Raw genomic sequence first — 21,027 nt, 5'->3', positions numbered from 1 at the left:
CATAATACAAACACAATTCAGACTGCTCTGTTATTAAATAAGGCATTCTTCCAATATCACGATAATTTAAGTTTAGCATTTAAATGAATTTAAAAATACAGTACAGAACCCGTTATCCGGAAATCAGAAAACCGGAAAACCAAAAAACCGGAACGAAATTCAATAAATTTTCTCGCCATTTTTAAAAAAAAAAAAAAAAATTTCCCTCATAAGATTTTTCTTTCTCTTTTTAACGATGTTTACCTTACCATCATTTTGGAAATAATCATTAGTCTATTACTTTATAATTTTTTCTTATTTTTAAGATTATTTCCAAATTTTTTTTTTTTAGTTGGGTTTAACAATAAAAAAACGGCTTTTTGTAGCGATTCAGAAAACCGGAAAAATCAGTTATCCGGAATAGCGATGGTCCCGACCGTTCCGGATAATCGGTTCCCTACTGTATTGGCAAAGGTTATTCAATTTGGGTGTTTGTAATTAACACAATAATTTAATTAAACTTTAAAATATCAATGTCGATTATTAAAGTCGAAAAAAGAAACCAACGATTTCAGTTCTAAATGGACTTATTACACTTTCAAAATTAACTGATTAAACACTATGCATTAACCCGCAGACGATTCTGCACATAAAAAGTTGTACTTTAACCTGCAGAAACATTCTACCTATTTTGCCTATTTACTAAACTGCCAGTAGGTTAAATAATTGCAATAACGATTATTAAAGTCGAAAAAAGAAACCAACGATTTCAGTTCTAAATGGACTTATTACACTTTCAAAATTAACTGATTAAACACTATGCATTAACCCACAGATGATTCTGCACATAAAAAGTTGTACTTTAGCCTGCAGAAACATTCTACCTATTTTGCCTATTTACTAAACCGCCAGTAGGTTAAATAATTGCAATAACGATTATTAAAGTTGTAAAAAGAAACCAACGATTTTCAGTTCTAAATGGACTTATTACACTTTCAAAATTAACTGATTAAACACTATGCATTAACCCACAAACGATTCTGCACATAAAAAGTTGTACTTTAACCTGCAGAAACATTCTACCTATTTTGCCCAATTACTAAACGGCCAGTAGGTTAAATAATTAGTGTCTTAGGAAAAGAAAACAATTCAATATTTGTTTTATTAAATGTCTAAAAAAAAAATTGCAGTCAAAGTTTAGTTTAATTTAGAAAAGTAAATTAAAATTGTTTAGGAAGGAGAAGATAAAATATATTAGCCTTTCAGAAATATCACCTTTCAACGTTGTCTGATTAGCTGAATTCCAAAAGCAACAAATCAATCTTTGAAATTCTAGAGGAGACTAGAACAGTGTAGGATTTGACAATTAAAATGAAATTATTTAAATAGAAATCTAATCTATCTATTAAATCTGAGTTGATCATTAGTAGTCGTAAACCCAAAATTAGGTCGCGTGTTTAACGAAGGTTATAAAATATTGGTATAAGCAATTTTCTCGGACCAGCAAAAAGTGAGGCAGGAAGCCAGAAAATCAGGGTTCCACTGTATTATATTTGAATGTAATTTTAAATGTTCTTGAAAGAAGATTTTATTTCAAATTCCTGCTGACTATTTCTATGAATCAAACTTACTTTGGAGACAGCTGAAAAAAAATTCTGCTGCAGGGGATTTACCTCATGTCAAAAGTTGAACTGACAGGACCACCCAGGCCCGTTAGACTAGAATCCAAATCTGAAGCTAAGAGGTCTAAGTCATCCACAGACCACAGTAGAGATGAATTCATATTTCCTTAAAAGCAATTAAAATGTGTTACTATTATGGAAGGAAACAGAAATAAAAAATTTAATATCAACACTTAAGAAGACGCCATGCTGCGACAGAAAATGTCAGCCTTCGTCGCAAATTCTCTTTCTCCTTCATTACTAATTTAAAATTTACAAGAAAGGAAAAGTTCAGGCATACCTAGAGTAAATCATGAAGTTTAAGTTGCTGAAAAAAATACTTCAAAATACTAAAATGCAAACAAATTATTAGAAGAGAAGTTCAATGGGGTGTAATCCTAAGTTATCTTCTTATAAATTATTTTCATTTGCATATTTTAAAATTTTCTTTTCTGTATTTGAAACTTCATGGCTTACTATAGGTCTGTCTGAACTCACTTTTTCTACATTTTAAATCAGGGTTGGGTTTTTGCAAATAATTATTCCATTATGTGGCTAATGAGAAATTTTTTGTATCAGTATGTAAAGTGCACTCCGGATTATCCGGGTTAATCACCGGGACAGGTCGCACGGACTGACGAAAAACACAGATAATCCGAAAACTCCTTTTATTAAAGAAAAATTCAATATCAGTACAAAAAATATAAAAATTATTGACATTTGCATGCATAACATCAAACTAGGAATTTACTTTATTAAAAAAATGTGTAATGCTTCTTCGCCATATAATATCAATACACATATTTTACGAACCGCAGTAATGTCACCGTAATCAAATCCTCCCATATAATCTAATAAAGTTTCCACAGAGCAGCAGAATGAGAAATTGTATACTATAATTGTATTTATAAACTAATATTAATCTGGTAGAGAATATTTAATCCTCCCTAAAAATTACTTAATAGCATAATCATTTAATATTTTCTTATTACCTACTATAACCACAATCCACTGTTCTGTAATTGTATTTAATTCGAGGCCATTTTCAGTTTATTTTAAACAGCTATTTTAAATATAGCATATAATTCAAAAATATTTTATTACAAGTGGATTAATAAAAGGTATATTAACAAGAAGTCAGCAATAAATAGCAGGAAATTTGCTCATTGGCAACTAACTGAAAGACATTATTGGCAATCGAATTGGGTTAGAAGTGGCACACAGCAGAATTCTCCACCTATGGCAACACTTTCCATACTTTCACCATTAGTGTGTGAAGAGTCATAGGAGAAGGAAGTACACTAGTTTCCGTCTTGATTTTTAAATAGATTAAATACTATTAAGTTAGGGAAACTATATAGAACTGATAACTACATTGGAGATAGTATTAAAAGAAATTTTAATTCATGGAAATTTAAAAAAATATTTTTAACAATTAAATATGAAAAATATTGTAGTACATTCCTATACAACTGAAAAGAGGAGGAGAGGGAAGGGTCAAAGGCATGGAACAGATCTTCTCCCCAGATGGCGTATTCAAGCGTTGCGATCGCGAATAGTAAATTATGAAATCAGAAAATGAGGTTATAACTGCATTAAGATGTTTATAAATCTATAAATTGAATTACGGCAGTTGATGGCAACAATTTTTAATTTCAAAAATAATTTTTAACAAAATGGCATATATTGAATGGAAAATACTATTTAATCATATACAATTAAAAGAAAATAATAATAAGATAATATCCAACTGATCTCATAATTTTAATTCATAGGAACAACTTAAAAAATATTTTTCCAAACTTGTGGATAAGTTTAAGAATTTTATAAGCAATCCTACAATTTGTAACAAGTGGTGACCATTCTTTTAGCAAATTAAAAGCTATAAAAATCAATACAAGGTCTACAATGACACAAGAGACTAAATTCTTTGGCAATAACTTCTATCGAAAACAAAACCGCAAAACATTTGATTTTAAAAAGTCTATGAAACTGTTTACTTCTGAAGAAGTGTGAAAAATTGAATTTTAAAGTTAATGCTTACATATTTTGGATGTAAAAAAAAGATTATGCTCATTAAAAATATTAATTACTTTTCAAATCCAGGTAATGATTAACATATTAGGAAAATGCTTTTACAATAATTATATGTTCTAATAACAAAACATTCTTTTTTAGGGTCTTTTAAGTAGAAAAACAAAGATGAATGATCACAGAATGTGTAAAACCTCTTAGTACAAACAAATAACTTCCTAGTAGTTCATGACGATGAGTTAAAAATTTAGATAAATAATTAATAACATTAGATAAATTATTAACATTAGATAATTAATAACAATTACAGATAATAAAGTTAGAATTATATTTCCATAGCTTTTTTAAGGGTCTGTGAGTTTTCTTTCAATAGTTAAACTTCTAAATATTAAAAATTTTTTGATCACCTAGTATACATTCTACCTCAACATTAAAAGATTTAAAAACAAAGATTTGAGATTACCTTTAGACATTGTACAATATATAAGTTTAATGATTATTTCCGAAGTGTTCTACGATATAGTAACTATTAAAAACAACATAAAGTGTAAACATATCGAGATCAAAACACTAAATAAGAATTGTTTACAGAGATAAGAATACATCTACACAAATAATTTTTGTTGTTACAAAATAAGTTATCCATATCTTTTATTTTGATTATAGGATATTTTAATATCACATATATTAATACGTAATCTTTATATTACTGCTGTTTCATTAATGGACTGATATCTCAGCAAATTCTTTAATTTTGTTACACTTATTACGTATCAACAAGTGGTTTTTTAGCATCCACGTTATTTCACAACACAAAAACACGTGACTTTCGCAGATGATAGGTTCTGAATATTGACTTCAACAGACCGCTTAGAGGATGGTCGTTCGTTATTTTCATGCTATTTGTGCTAAAATCATATCAATACAACTCATTCAGTTTATTCAGTTGTTTTCAAACTCGATGTAAATATGGCGTGCGCGTTTTCGCTTTGCGCATATATAATTGATGACATGTACAATGATGAAATCAAAGTAGCGTCACAAGGATCAAGAAACTTTTTAATTATTCAAAATGATATAACAGGAATTAACGCAGATAACAGTTTGATTATCATTATTGATAACTCAATTATCATAGTATTCCATGTTGATTTTTTTCATTTCCTTAAAAGTAAAAATGAGAAGGAAAATGCATCATCTCACAAACTAATGAATTGTTTTGCATAATAAATTTATTGTTGTTGTTGTTGTTGATTTACGTCGCACTAGAGCTGCACAATGGGCTATTGGCGACGGTCTGGGAAACATCCCTGAGGATGATCCGAAGACATGCCATCACAATTTTGATCCTCTGCAGAGGGGATGGCACCCCCGCTTCGGTAGCCCAACGACCTGCACGCGAACTCGAGCACTTTACGGTAGCACAGTTTAACGAGGACCAATACCGCACACCCTCGGTCCCTACGCAGGCTGATCCAAGTGGGTCACCCACCCGCACACTGACCGCAGCCAGTGATGCTTGACTTCGGTGATCTGATGAGAACCGTGTCTTAACGATCAGTCCACTGCGGGACCATAATAAATTTAGAAAAATTAACATAAAAATTTATATAGTTTCCTTAATAACTTATTTAAAAATTTCCTAGATTAATTTTTTTCAATTTACCGTGTCAATTCATGTTAGTTTTATGAAAATGGGGATTTTTTCTTTTCTTTTTTAACGGAACATCACTTTCGCATTTAGGTAAGCAAGCCTAACATTTATTTATAATTATTTTTTTTGCCTTTCTTTAATTTACTTTTTAATCAAAGGTAAGAAACAAAAATGTAAGAGAATGATTTTTTATCACTATTTCTCGATATGTCATTCACTATTAGAAAAAAAAAAAAAAAATTGGCGTTTTCCATTTTTAAAATTAAATTTTTGAAAAACCTATTCCGATTTCGTTTCAAATTTTGCATTTTACCATTTAAAATTACGTTTTATAAAATGGGGTAGATATTTGTACACATCAAAAATTCCAATTTATTTTGATCATTATTAAATAAAATAATAAGAAAGTAATAAGTATTAAGAATTTTTTTTTTCATGAATTATCCATTCCAACTTTGGATTAACTAATTTTATAATTGTGTTGGAAAACTCTATTTAATTTGCACTAAAAGTTCTGGAACTACAACATTTTCTATTTTTTTCTTTTTAAATAAAATTTCTGTACCCCAGTCCGATTTCGGTCAAATCTTGTATTTCGCCATACAAAATTAAATTTTATAAAATGAGGAGAATAATATTAAAAATTTTTTAAAATAATACTAAACGAAATTGTATAGATTTATGCAAGATTTTAAATTGTTTTTATAAATATTTTTTTCTAATATGAATATGACCACCTCTTTTAAGAATAATATGTACGAAAATAATTAACAAAATAATTTATATTCTTACGAGATAATTCATAAACAAGAATTTAGTTTATAAGCTGATTTTGCAATTCCGTGACCAATGACATGACTAAGTCAATGTGGACAGCATTACGCACCGACCGCCTTTATTTCCTAGATCAGCAGGTAAGTATCGATTTGAAGGTGCGTGGTCTTCCCTGAGCCTCAGTTCTTCACGGTAACAGTTAACTGGCTCATCACTGCAATTTTATAAACACAGGGGTTGGGGATATTTTTTTAAAACTTTTTATTTATGATGGAATATATTTTTTTCTCGGATTTCTTTATTTCCTTTTCAATTTAAAAAAAAAGTATTTATAATTAGGTATTTAATTGAAAAGTAACGCATTTCTTAAAAAAATTTGTTTAGAGGTGGCTACGAAAATAATATTCGGAGCTTCATTTTGAATTAATTTTAAATTGCAAGATAATTTTTATAACTTTTTTTAAAAAAATTTTTACACGTAATAAAACTAAAAAAAAAAGGTGATGTGTAATGCTAGTTTTTTCTTTTGAAAATTACGTTTTTCGGAACATTATAAAAGGAATATTTTGCATTGCATTAAAAAATAATTGAAAAAAAAATTGTTATTTTAATATGAATATATACAGTGAAACCAGCCAAGTTGATCACCCTAGTAAGTTGGACACCTGCATAAAGTGACCTCAATTATCAAGAACGGAATTTTTCCTACATAATATAAAGAAGCAAAACCTTTGTAACTTGACCACCTGTCTATCTTGTATGTTGACCACTGAAATAAGTGAATTTTGTCTAAGAGTATTAGGAAATTCTATTCTAAAACCCTCATAACTTGACAGGAAAAAAAAATTCAGAAAATTTTCTGACATTTTGCAATGTATGTTAAAATTTCACTTGTTTGGTGAAATAGTGTAAAAAGCTAATCTAAACCCTTTTGAGAGTTGACCATCTGGGAAAACTGTAGGGGGTCAGCTTTTGACCATTTCTTTCATTCAAAACATTGCGCTGATGTAAAGTCTAAACAACAGCGCCAAACAACAATGAGGGAATATTTTTGTAACAAATAGGTTTGTAAGTGTAGTAATAACAGAATAAATTTTAAAGTGTTCAAATAATTTTGTTTTGTTAAAGTTTTCAAATTTACATGTTTTCGTGTCTTGATATCTGAAGAAATTATTTTTATTAAACACTTCACATGCATAACTAAAGAAATAATTTTTTTAAAAAATTTAGTTAAATATTAGAATTATATGTAACAAACTGAAAAGATCATTCAGGTTTAAACACATTTCTTAAGATATTCATTTGGCTATTTGCTAAATAAAATTTTTAAGTCAAGTAAAAAAATTTTTTAAATATATAGCAGCATGATATAGGAAACGAAAAAGTAAACAATGACCCACCCCCTCTATAAGTTGCCCACTAAAACAATAAACTTACACAAGTTTTACAGTGTATATATATATATATATATATATATATATATATATATATATATATATATATATATATATATATATATATATATATATATATATATATATATATATGTATATATGCATTTTTGTCGTTTTCTGAAAAGGTCGTTTTTTGAATATCAAGGGATTGTCCCACACCCAGGCTTCTGCTACATAGAAAGTAGAACCTTTTTGGAAATTCTGGAATGCAAAACTATGAAAAATTCACTATATAATTGTAATTGAAATACTGAACTTTAATAGAACAAAAATAAGAAATTTTATGCAATCAACTGTTTTTTTTCTTCTTTCTTTTATACGGTGGAATTCATAAAAAATAAATTTAAAACAGCCTTTATTCTAGTTTATAATTACCCTTGGGGGTGAATATTTTTCGGGGTTATTTTCATTTTTGTGTCGCTGGGAGAAAAATGGCGGAAATGGCAGTGAAAGTAAATCAATTAGATGCTCACTGATCCGTAAATATGTTGATTAGAATAAGCATGTTGACACTGTTTAACATAATTTTAGAAACCGTTTTATATAAAAGCTCTTGGGTGCAACAAGTTCATAACATTCACTAACAATCATCGATTGCCGTTAACAACTAGCAGAATAGAACGACTCATAATGTTGACTAAGGTAAGATTTTATTTTCCTTAGATTTTTTTAGAGAAAATTTTTTGCGTGATTTTTCCCCCCACCCATTTTCAGATATCTAGAGCCTTCTGACTAATGACATGGGCTATAAGGCTTTCTAAATGTCTTGCTCACAACAATAAAAGTAATGTTGAATTTTATTGATATACAAAAACTAACAAAAAGTCTGAACCGTGATGGCTCAGGGGATAGAGCGTTCGCCTCCCAATGAGGTGAACCGGGTCCGAATCCCAGCGATGGCTGGTCGATACGACTTCCGCTTCTGGCTAGTACCGACCTCAGTGCTGGCGTGAAATATCCTCCGTGTTAGACGGATAATGTGTTAAAGTCCCTTTGCAGTCAGGCTAACCGTGGGAGGGTTTCGTGGTTTCCGTCTCTGTGTAGCGCAAATGCGGGTTAGTTCCATAAAAAAGTTAAAAGGCACTAAGGCAAAATTCTCTCGATTCTTGATTCAGGAGTTCCCTTGTCTTCTGGATCGTGTTCAAAATTACAAGGCTACGTAATAAATGTCGCACTGGAGCCGTGTTGGCTCAGGGGATAGAGCGGTTTGACCACAGTGCTAATGCAAAATATCATCAGTGGTAGACGGATCATGCGTTAAAGTCCCCTTGCTGTCAGGCTAACCAGAGGAGGTTTTCGTGGCTTTCCTCACCGTGTAACGCAAATGCCGGTTAGTTCCATAAAAAAGCTCTCCCCGAAGGCAAAAATTCTCTCGATACTTGATCAAAGAGTTCCCTTGTCATCTGAATTGGGTTTAAAATTACAGGGCTACGTAGTTGAACATTAGTGGTCGTGAACCCAAAATTGGGTCGGCTGTTCAACGACAGTTATAAAATGAAAAGGTAAATGAATGATCCTTGCATTTCTGTAGTTACAAAAAACAATTATGATGTTTGAATGCTGGATACTGATTTAAAAATTTAGGATTTTCAAATAAATGAGGTATTAAATATTACGATATTAATGATTATGGATATTAATGATTAAGAAATGAGGTATTAACGATTTTTTTTAAAATTTCATGCAAAGTGTTAACTGTTTTAAGCAAACTCTACTACTCACTGAAAAGAAGGCAATCAGCAAACAGAATTGACCAATGACCAATTTTTTTTTTCTTTCCAAAATAATTATTGTGTGTCCTGTGTTTCCAAAATAATGAAATTTTCACTATTTAATTATCTATATCTTATTGAATAAGATTTATGTTATAAAAAAGCATCTATAAATACATTTAAGCTTTAAAATAGATATAAAAAAGTTAAATAATCATTTACACCCAACTTAAGAGCTTGAAAAGGGTTCTCTGAATTATTATTGTTGGTCTCATTATTTGTTAGTCGGGCACTGCTTACTACGTAATTCCTTGTTGACATTTATTCCATTAGAATTATGTTGATTCGTGGTGGTTCAAAGGATAGAGCGATCGCCTACCAATACGGTGACCTGGGTTCGAATCTTAACGATGGAAGGTCGACACAAATCCCACACCTGGCTTGCACCGACCTCAGTGCTGATGTAAAATATCCTCAGCTGTAGACGAGTCGTGATTTGAATACCATAACCATAATACCATAACCATTTGAATACCATAAGATGGGAATAGGAAGAATGTCCGAACAGCTTAGAAACAAATATTTCTTTTTAGAAAAAAAAAAGGAAGAGCTTGGAAAAAGTTAGTGTACGCTTTGTACAGAAAAAACTATTTTGATCTGTTAAAAATTTGAGGGATTTTCTTAAGAGTTCAAAAAACAGGATATTTTAACAATATTGGTATACGAGCTGCGATAGCTCAGGGGATAGAGCACTCTCCCTCCAATGAGGTGAACCGGGTTTGAATCCCAGCTATGGCTGATTGATATGAATTCCGCATCCGGCTTACATCGACCACAAATGTAAAATACCATCAATGGTAGACGATCATGGGTGAGAGTCCCCTTGCCGTCAGGCTGACCATAAGAAGTGTTCGCGGTTATACTGCTCAAGTAATGCAAATGCGAGTTTGTTCCATCGAAAAGTCCTTAGCGAAGGCAAATTTCTCCCACTGTTTAATCCAGGATTTCCTTTGTCTTCTGGATTGGGTTCAAAATTACAGGGCTACGTAGTTGGTAAGCTTAAAAAATTGGGTCTGGTTTAACAACGACGGTTATGAATATGAACTAGATTACTGTTATAAAATAAAACATTTATAAATACAATTAAGCTTAATAAGTATGAATTAAATACTAAAAATTGAGTGATAATTTCAATTCCTCAGACCAGACAAATCAGGGTGCAGTCTTGAAATTTGATAGCTGTTAGATTAATGCTTAATTTTCTGCACCTCGTCCGACGAGTGCTTCTATAAATGCCTTTTTTGTTTCAAAGTTACTTCAATTTTGAGTGCTTTTTCGCGAAGGTTACGTGTAAGTAAATGTGTGCTATATTTTCATTTCATTAAAAGAGTGCTACATGGTTTTTAAAATGATATTTGCTATCAGAATTAGCGGACGGATTGCCGAGCTTCTGTTGAAGTATACTTAGATGATGAGTTTATTATTGTAAATACATTATAGTAAATACATTATAATAAATCATTAGTATAAACTTATATTACGGAAATATTATATGTATGGTAAATCTGATAGTTATTAAGTATTTTATTTCATTTTATAATCGTCGTTAAACAGCCGACCCAAATTTGGGTTTACGACTACTAAAATCCAACTTAGCCTTGTAATTTTGAACTAAATACAGAAGACAAGGGAAATCCTGGATATAGAATAGGGGGAAATTTACTAATTAGTATTTTCATTACATGGAGAGGAAAACCACGAAAAATTCCCACTTTCAGCTTGACGGTAAGGGGACTCTAACTCATAATCCGTCTACCACCGTCTATCATGATACTCTATCCTCTGAGCCATAGTGGCTCAATACTATGTATAGTAAATATTTTTAGTAAATCTGATTTTTCTTTTTTTCAGATTATCCTCAGTTGTCTTTTGATAGCAGTTACTGCAGCTGATCATCATCATGATCATCATGAGGTGACGATTTTTTTATTAGATTTTTTATAATAAATTCAAGCTCTTATTTAAAATTAAGAACTTCTGAATATGTTTAAGAATTTTAATGTGCCATATTTTAAAATTAATGAACTTCTTCTCCAAATGGAAATATATCGGAAAAGCTGCTAGATAAACTTTTTTACTCTTAATATTATGCATAACGTTTCCATTTATACCTTTGTGTCTATTACGGTGGAATCTCATAAATAGAATTTCGACCCATTTCCAACTAACTAGAGCATTTAAATGTCCAATGGAGCTCTGGTGACATTGTAAATTTCATGTCATAACAAGTTAAGCACAATTCCTCTCCCAAAGGAATTTATTGCCAATCCAAATCCATTTTTGTCTCAGCTAAAGTGATCAAACTAGATTGACAAACTATAATTTATGTTTTTACTTTTTCATCAAATATTATTTCTCGTTAACAGACATTTGGCCCACTCTGACTGACTATCACAGAAAGCATGTAACCTTACGACAATCATGCGTCGGAATTTTTTTTCTATTGTCAAGAAAATGTTTGTACTAAAAACCTTTTTTCAATAAAGCAAAAATATTGCTGTTTCAAACCTCTCATCCTAAAAGGATTAAAAATTATTTTTTAAAAAGTATTGTCACCTAGGTAAAATGGCGTGACGCTTTAGCTGACGTCACACTAACGATAGGATCAAATTGCATCATCCTTTAACATTTCATGACAAGGTGGATTTTAGCTGAGCATGCAAGACCTTGCAAAAAGAAACCTTATAACGACCTAGATTTAAGATTAGTTTCACCTTGAGACTAGCTTCATTAAAGAATTTTTCAAGCTTCTATTTTAGCTGAGCAAACGAGACTTAGCAAAAAGAAACCTTATAACGACCTAGATTTAAGATTAGTTTCACCTTGAGACTAGCTTTATTAAAGGATTTTTTCGTGCTTCTATTTTAGCTGAGCAAAAAGAAACCTTATAATTATCTAGATTTAAGATTATTTTCACCTTGAGACTAGCTTTATTAAAGGATTTTTTCACGCTTCTATTTTAGCTGAGCAAAAAGAAACCTTATAATTATCTAGATTTAAGATTATTTTCACCTTGAGACTAGCTTTATTAAAGGATTTTTTCACGCTTCTATTTTAGCTGAGCAAAAAGAAACCTTATAATTATCTAGATTTAAGATTATTTTCACCTTGAGACTAGCTTTATTAAAGGATTTTTTCACGCTTCTATTTTAGCTGAGCAAAAAGAAACCTTATAATTATCTAGATTTAAGATTATTTTCACCTTGAGACTAGCTTTATTAAAGGATTTTTTCACGCTTCTATTTTAGCTGAGCAAACAAGACTTAGCAAAAAGAAACCTTATAACGATCTAGATTTAAGATTATCTTCAGCTTAAGACTAGCTTTATTAAAGAATTTTTCAAGCTTCTATTTTAGATGAGCAAACGAGACTTAGCAAAAAGAAACCTTTTTAATTACCTAGATTTAAGATTATTTTCACCTTGAGACTAGCTTTATTAAAGGATTTTTTCACGCTTCTATTTTAGCTGAGCAAAAAGAAACCTTATAATTATCTAGATTTAAGATTATTTTCAGCTTGAGACTAGCTTTATTAAAGGATTTTTTCACGCTTCCATTTTAGCTGAGCAAAAAGAAACCTTATAATTATCTAGATTTAAGATTATTTTCACCTTTAGACTAGCTTTATTAAAGGATTTTTTCACGCTCCTATTTTAGCTGAGCAAAAAGAAACCTTATAACTATCTAGATTTAAGATTATTTTCACCTTGAGACTAGCTTTATTAAAGGATTTTTTCACGCTTCTATTTTAGCTGAGCAAAAAGAAACCTTATAACGATCTAGAATAAGATTATCTTCACCTTGAGACTAGCTTTATTAAAGGATTTTTTCGTGCCTCTATTTTAGCTGAGCAAAAAGAAACCTTATAATTATCTACATTTAAGATTATTTTCACCTTGAGACTAGCTTTATTAAAGGATTTTTTCACGCTTCTTTTTTAGCTGAGCAAAAAGAAACCTTATAATTATCTAGATTTAAGATTATTTTCACCTTGAGACTAGCTTTATTAAAGGATTTTTTCACGCTTCTATTTTAGCTGAGCAAAAAGAAACCTTATAATTATCAAGATTTAAGATTATTTTCACCTTGAGACTAGCTTTATTAAAGGATTTTTTCACGCTTCTATTTTAGCTGAGCAAAAAGAAACCTTATAATTATCTAGATTTAAGATTATTTTCACCTTGAGACTAGCTTTATTAAAGGATTTTTTCACGCTTCTATTTTAGCTGAGCAAAAAGAAACCTTATAATTATCTAGATTTAAGATTATTTTCACCTTGAGACTAGCTTTATTAAAGGATTTTTTCACGCTTCTATTTTAGCTGAGCAAACAAGACTTAGCAAAAAGAAACCTTATAACGATCTAGATTTAAGATTATCTTCAGCTTAAGACTAGCTTTATTAAAGAATTTTTCAAGCTTCTATTTTAGCTGAGCAAACGAGACTTAGCAAAAAGAAACCTTTTTAATTACCTAGATTTAAGATTATTTTCACCTTGAGACTAGCTTTATTAAAGGATTTTTTCACGCTTCTATTTTAGCTGAGCAAAAAGAAACCTTATAATTATCTAGATTTAAGATTATTGTCAGCTTGAGACTAGCTTTATTAAAGGATTTTTTCACGCTTCCATTTTAGCTGAGCAAAAAGAAACCTTATAATTATCTAGATTTAAGATTATTTTCACCTTTAGACTAGCTTTATTAAAGGATTTTTTCACGCTCCTATTTTAGCTGAGCAAAAAGAAACCTTATAACTATCTAGATTTAAGATTATTTTCACCTTGAGACTAGCTTTATTAAAGGATTTTTTCACGCTTCTATTTTAGCTGAGCAAAAAGAAACCTTATAACGATCTAGATTAAGATTATCTTCACCTTGAGACTAGCTTTATTAAAGGATTTTTTCGTGCTTCTATTTTAGCTGAGCAAAAAGAAACCTTATAATTATCTACATTTAAGATTATTTTCACCTTGAGACTAGCTTTATTAAAGGATTTTTTCACGCTTCTTTTTTAGCTGAGCAAAAAGAAACCTTATAATTATCTAGATTTAAGATTATTTTCACCTTGAGACTAGCTTTATTAAAGGATTTTTTCACGCTTCTATTTTAGCTGAGCAAACAAGACTTAGCAAAAAGAAACCTTATAACGATCTAGATTTAAGATTATCTTCAGCTTAAGACTAGCTTTATTAAAGAATTTTTCAAGCTTCTATTTTAGCTGAGCAAACGAGACTTAGCAAAAAGAAACCTTTTTAATTACCTAGATTTAAGATTATTTTCACCTTGAGACTAGCTTTATTAAAGGATTTTTTCACGCTTCTATTTTAGCTGAGCAAAAAGAAACCTTATAATTATCTAGATTTAAGATTATTTTCAGCTTGAGACTAGCTTTATTAAAGGATTTTTTCACGCTTCCATTTTAGCTGAGCAAAAAGAAACCTTATAATTATCTAGATTTAAGATTATTTTCACCTTTAGACTAGCTTTATTAAAGGATTTTTTCACGCTCCTATTTTAGCTGAGCAAAAAGAAACCTTATAACTATCTAGATTTAAGATTATTTTCACCTTGAGACTAGCTTTATTAAAGGATTTTTTCACGCTTCTATTTTAGCTGAGCAAAAAGAAACCTTATAACGATCTAGATTAAGATTATCTTCACCTTGAGACTAGCTTTATTAAAGGATTTTTTCGTGCTTCTATTTTAGCTGAGCAAAAAGAAACCTTATAATTATCTACATTTAAGATTATTTTCACCTTGAGACTAGCTTTATTAAAGGATTTTTTCACGCTTCTTTTTTAGCTGAGCAAAAAGAAACCTTATAATTATCTAGATTTAAGATTATTTTCACCTTGAGACTAGCTTTATTAAAGGATTTTTTCACGCTTCTATTTTAGCTGAGCAAAAAGAAACCTTATAATTATCAAGATTTAAGATTATTTTCACCTTGAGACTAGCTTTATTAAAGGATTTTTTCACGCTTCTATTTTAGCTGAGCAAAAAGAAACCTTATAATTATCTAGATTTAAGATTATTTTCACCTTGAGACTAGCTTTATTAAAGGATTTTTTCACGCTTCTATTTTAGCTGAGCAAAAAGAAACCTTATAATTATCTAGATTTAAGATTATTTTCAGCTTGAGACTAGCTTTATTAAAGGATTTTTTCACGCTTCCATTTTAGCTGAGCAAAAAGAAACCTTATAATTATCTAGATTTAAGATTATTTTCACCTTTAGACTAGCTTTATTAAAGGATTTTTTCACGCTCCTATTTTAGCTGAGCAAAAAGAAACCTTATAACTATCTAGATTTAAGATTATTTTCACCTTGAGACTAGCTTTATTAAAGGATTTTTTCACGCTTCTATTTTAGCTGAGCAAAAAGAAACCTTATAACGATCTAGATTAAGATTATCTTCACCTTGAGACTAGCTTTATTAAAGGATTTTTTCGTGCTTCTATTTTAGCTGAGCAAAAAGAAACCTTATAATTATCTACATTTAAGATTATTTTCACCTTGAGACTAGCTTTATTAAAGGATTTTTTCACGCTTCTTTTTTAGCTGAGCAAAAAGAAACCTTATAATTATCTAGATTTAAGATTATTTTCACCTTGAGACTAGCTTTATTGAAGGATTTTTTCACGCTTCTATTTTAGATGAGCAAAAAGAAACCTTATAATTATCAAGATTTAAGATTATTTTCACCTTGAGACTAGCTTTATTAAAGGATTTTTTCACGCTTCTATTTTAGCTGAGCAAAAAGAAACCTTATAATTATCTAGATTTAAGATTATTTTCACCTTGAGACTAGCTTTATTAAAGGATTTTTTCACGCTTCTATTTTACCTGAGCAAAAAGAAACCTTATAATTATCTAGATTTAAGATTATTTTCACCTTGAGACTAGCTTTATTAAAGAATTTTTCAAGCTTCTATTTTAGCTGAGCAAACGAGACTTAGCAAAAAGAAACCTTTTGATTATTTAGATTTAAACCGGCCTGGTGGCCGAGCGGTTAACGTGCCTGACTGCGAAGCCATAGGCTGCGGGTTCGAATCCCGCTCTGGGCATGGATGTTTCTTTCTCTCTTTGTGCTGTCCTCTGTTGTGTGTGTGCATGATGTGTGAATGTGGCCCACCCTATAAACGGGTTTGTGGCAGTGTGGCGTGGGCAATGTTGCTCGCCTCCGTGACTTTGGTTCACAGGTGCCCACTGGGTAACGCCAAATGAGCAACAATTCTGGCATAGTATAGGCAAAAGATTCAAATTCAGTGCCTGCCATTGGAAAAAAAATTATCTAGATTTAAGATTATTTTCACCTTGAGACCAGCTTTATTAAAGGATTTTTTCCCGCTTGAAAACCCTAAGTCAACCTTGTTTTAAGGTTTTTATATAGAAGCGTGCTTTCCAAGGTTTTGGATTAGAGTAGATTGTCACAGATCTCGTTTTAAGGTTGGAAGGTTTACACGTAAACCGCATTGCAAATCTTTTTAGGTTTACATTGAAAAGTTTTTGCTGAGTGAAAATGAATCTTATTTTGCTACCTGGATACAGAACTGACATTTCATTTTGACAAAAACCCGATAGTTGTTTCTTAAATGGTATAAGCAAAACATTTCATCAATCCAACACCCCATGTCCTTCGAATGTGACAAAATAAGTGCGAACAACGATAAGATTACTATTGTCATTCCAGTAAGCTTTAAAAACATATATATCAAAATTGTTTTTTTCTTCTCTCTTTTATTTACTTTTCGGAATGTAAGATTAAGTTTTCTAACTGTTTTGCTTCCTCTGTAAATCAACTATATAAGAACAGTTAATGGGAAAAAAACTCTTATACTATATAGTACACAAAGAGTAAAATCAACATTCGGGAGATTTACCAAATTTACGTGAGCTTCTGTACCCTCCCGTACGTAAGATTTTAAGTAATTGCGCATGTCTCAGATCAGGGAAAATGCGCATGCGTCCATGAAAAAATATCAAACTCTCGTAAGTGAAAATAAGAGATTTTTCAAAAATTCGTAAGTCAAAAGCGCTAACGTAGTGGAATATCATTTTAACTTCGCCAGCTAAGTCAAAACAAGCATTTACAATTAACGTAAGCCATCTTTTTAAAGCTGTAGCACATGATTCAATATGCTTTACTATAAGTAAAAATGCAGATATATGAGCAGAAATATTTTGTAGATTAAAGATCTTGATGAATTCAGGAATAACGAATGCAAATTATTATTAATATTTAAAAAAAATATTGTTGAACTTATATTGATTATTTAGCTTCTTTTAACTAAATTGCATAGTTAAAACAAATATATTTTATAATTTCCAAATAGCGAAGATATAACTGGTTTCTTATGGAATTGGTGCAATAAATATACTTAATATGTAAGAATCTTTGCGTAAGAATACAGAATGCGTAACTTAAGAGAACTGATACTTGACGGGCTGAAGTTACTCGAAATAGAATGGAAAGAACAGTTGCTAATGTAAAGAAAGTCACGTAACGTAACCTAAACAATCAATCAGGATCAAGATACCCACTCTACGTCACTTGCAGGTATCCCATTGCTGGTAGAAATATTTAAAAATATCAAAATGCAAACTAATAAGAGCAGGATTATGCAGTGGAGAATTTATTCGTACCCTAGCAACAATTGGTTCAGTTGGGCTCAAAATTGGCGCGATATGGGTAATATAAGAACATGCATTGAGGGACTAATATTGGAATGTCTAGAGTTTTTAATATTGGTCCTAAAATGGCCTATGTAGGTCCTACATTGGCTTTTATATAGAACCAACATTGGCTAAATAATGGATATAAAATATCTGGTGAATCTGACAATTCTATATCGGGCCAATATCGGAAAAATAATGGCCCTTGCTGAGCCAAGATTCGTGAATATTGGCCGAATGAAGGTCCAAGTTATTATGCTGCTAGTGTTGTTATGATTTGTTTGCATTTTAATATTATTAAGACATTTCTATCAGCATTTAAAACTTCATGGTTCAGTTAAGCTTCACAGTGTATTGATCGGAAGACACGCTTCCTAGTCGATATCCGAAGTCAAGCGTCACTGGCTGCAGTCACTGAGTGAGATCCCCCATTGATCAGCCTGCGAAGGGATCGAGGGTGCGCAGTATTGATCTCAGCCAAAATTAAGTGTTCCACTTCGCTAGTATATCACCGGGTTACTAAAAGCGGAGGTGCCATTTCCTTTGCAGAGGATCAAAAATTGTGATGGCATGTCATACTTCTTGATGACATGTATTAAATCCAGTTTTAAATAGAGTTTTACTCCTTTGTGTTAAATTGAGAGTCGCCTGCATGCAGCTAGTGTGATGTAAATAAAATAATACTACTCTTCTCTAAACTTTAAATTACTTGTGCAGGGTAATTTGCTATGAAAAATTTTCTCCCGCGGTATCCTCTTAAGTTGTTTTTCATTTTCTCTGATGGTTCGAATTGCTATAAAATAAATTGTTCTGTCTCGCCTAGCATCATCATGCTCACCCCTACAAGTTCGGATATGTAGCGAAAGGCAAAGACGGATCCCACCACAGACACGAGGAAGGTGATGGACACGGAGGAGTGAAGGGCAGCTACGGATACGTTGACCATCATGGAATCCACCGAGAAGTCCACTATGTAGCGGATAAGGGAGGATTCAGAGCAGAAGTCAAGACCAATGAACCCGGAACAGCCAATCAGGATCCAGCTCACGTCAAACTTCATTCTCATGCTTCTCACCATCACCATCAAGAACCACATCATCATCATCACCAAGAGCCTCACCATGCTCATCATCATCATCACCAACAACCTCACCATGCTCATCATCATCATCACCAACAACCTCACCAAGCTCATCATCATGAGCACCATGGACATCAATGGAAACATCATGCTTAAATATAAAAAAAACAAAGAAAATAAAAATCTCTTAACCTAGGATATATGCTCATTAAATTATAGTTATTCTTTCCACATAGTATGTAGTTAAAAATGCATTTTAGACGCCTCTAGTTCATCAAATAATTTCCAGACGTTAAAATCAATTGATTAGATTAATTAATTAATTAATAAATTGATTCCTCCAATTAATTAGTAATTTTGAAAAGCAAATATTTACTAATTTCGTAGTAGCACATAAACAAATTAGTTTAGTTGTCTAAATATAATATTTAATATTCATAAATTCTAAAAAAAGAAAAGAAAGCAGAATTTAAGGGAGCTCTTTTGGTGTATCTCTTTTTTCAGTAGAATGTATAATATAGGCAGTGGCAAGATTAAGTACAGTTTGTCTAAAGTAAGAACTTCCCTAGCCATTCGTCTGGAGCCGTGGTGGTGGCTATGGTAACGAGATATAACTATTTCAAGTAGGGGATGTGGGTTCATTGTTTAGGACAGGTTTTGGCTCAGGACGGTGCGAGAACGGCAATATTTCACTTTGGTCCATTGTGTTAGCCCTAGAGTGAAGAGAAACCACCCTCCCTGAAATGCGCTATTCTTGTTTCCATAGCAGCAGACGGCCTCAGAGTTTGTGGCGGGCGGAATTTCTTACCATATACAAACTATATAAGCCCATTTGTTTGGTTTAGAATACATAAATAGTAAAATTTCTCTTATAAATGGTAAAATTTCGCGTAAATTTAATAAAAAAATCACAATAATAAAACTTGCAAGAATATTAAGCCTGTTCACATATCGCCTCGTACGCATAACGTAAGCGGAGTGATACACCGGAAGTTCTTCCGGTTTTAGGAAGTTTGTTATTGTTTACATTCAGTTAACCATCCATAAGAAACATCTGTAGTATGAAAATAAAAAATATTTTTAAAAAATAAAATGATAAATATTCCGCGACGATATATATCGGGTGCTTTTAAATTAAAAAGGAAAATTAATATAGCAGTATAATTGGGTTTTGTGGTGTTACTTGTGTCAAATTATGATGGTTAAAATAAGCGATTTATTTTTCGTTTACTATTAAGTACTGTTAGCTTATTCTAGGTGTGGATCATTACTGATGAATAAAATAATAATCAAGAAAGCTTTTTGTTGTGTTCAAAAATATGTTGTGTTTGAAATATTAGCTTACATATTCTTCATCTTTAAATAAATGGTTGCTTATCGGTTATGGATGGTTGACTGAATGTAAACAATAACAAGCTACCTGAAACCGGAAGGACTTCCGGTGTATCACTCCGCTTACATTATGCTTACGAGGTGGTATGTGAACAGGCTTAATATTCTAGGAGCTTTATTATTATAATTTTTTATCATATTTGCGCTTAATTTTACTTTTCATAAGAGTTATGAGCAATATGTAAATTCCAACACGCCAAGCGCCTAAAAAAAATTAGGAAAATTAATATCACAGCGTAAAATTTTTTTTAAATATTTTTTTTACATATATATATATATATATATATATATATATATATATATATATATATATATATATATATATATATATATATAACCGTCGTTGAACATCCGACCCAATTTTTTGGGTTTGTGACTACTAATGTTCACCTCCGTAGCCTTGTAATTTTGAATCCAATCCAGAAGACAAGGGAACTTCTAAATCGAGTATTGGGAGAAATATTTGCCTTCGTGGAGGACTTTCTGATGGAGCTAACCCGTATTTGCGTTACATGGAGAGGAAGACCACGAGAACCTCCCACGGTTAGCCTGA

The 21,027-nt window shown here is 31.3% G+C and overlaps 2 protein-coding genes across 5 annotated transcripts in view; one reads left to right on the top strand and one right to left on the bottom strand.

Annotated features, from left to right (window-relative positions):
• LOC107454225 (transcription factor CP2) overlaps positions 1–21,027 on the bottom strand; it is a 65,996-nt gene that overhangs the window by 36,689 nt on the left and 8,280 nt on the right. Inside the window, exons 1-2 of one of the 4 annotated variants that reach the window (XM_087161761.1) lie at positions 4,138–4,645; positions 1,653–1,767 (exon numbers count right to left, since the gene is read on the bottom strand). In XM_087161761.1, coding sequence (XP_087017887.1) covers positions 1,653–1,767; positions 4,138–4,147 — 125 coding nt within the window. In that variant the 5' untranslated portion in view covers positions 4,148–4,645. Of the gene's footprint in view, positions 1–1,652; positions 1,768–2,818; positions 2,844–4,137; positions 4,646–21,027 lie in introns of those variants that run through there. The other 3 variants (XM_087161764.1, XM_087161763.1, XM_087161762.1) reach the window with 3 other exon arrangements.
• LOC147812056 (uncharacterized) lies at positions 8,094–19,295 on the top strand. The gene is made up of 3 exons (XM_087161765.1): positions 8,094–8,198; positions 11,180–11,242; positions 18,825–19,295. Exons 1-3 carry the CDS (start codon positions 8,187–8,189, stop codon positions 19,236–19,238), a joined length of 489 nt encoding a protein of 162 aa, XP_087017891.1. The 5' UTR covers positions 8,094–8,186; the 3' UTR covers positions 19,239–19,295.

Source organism: Parasteatoda tepidariorum, chromosome 4, assembly GCF_982258835.1.
Source record: "Parasteatoda tepidariorum strain Cologne lab strain chromosome 4, Ptep-v5.0, whole genome shotgun sequence".
Classification (NCBI taxonomy): domain Eukaryota; kingdom Metazoa; phylum Arthropoda; class Arachnida; order Araneae; family Theridiidae; genus Parasteatoda; species Parasteatoda tepidariorum.
Note: the sequence above shows the minus strand (reverse complement) of the source record. Positions and strands in the feature narration are given on the sequence as shown.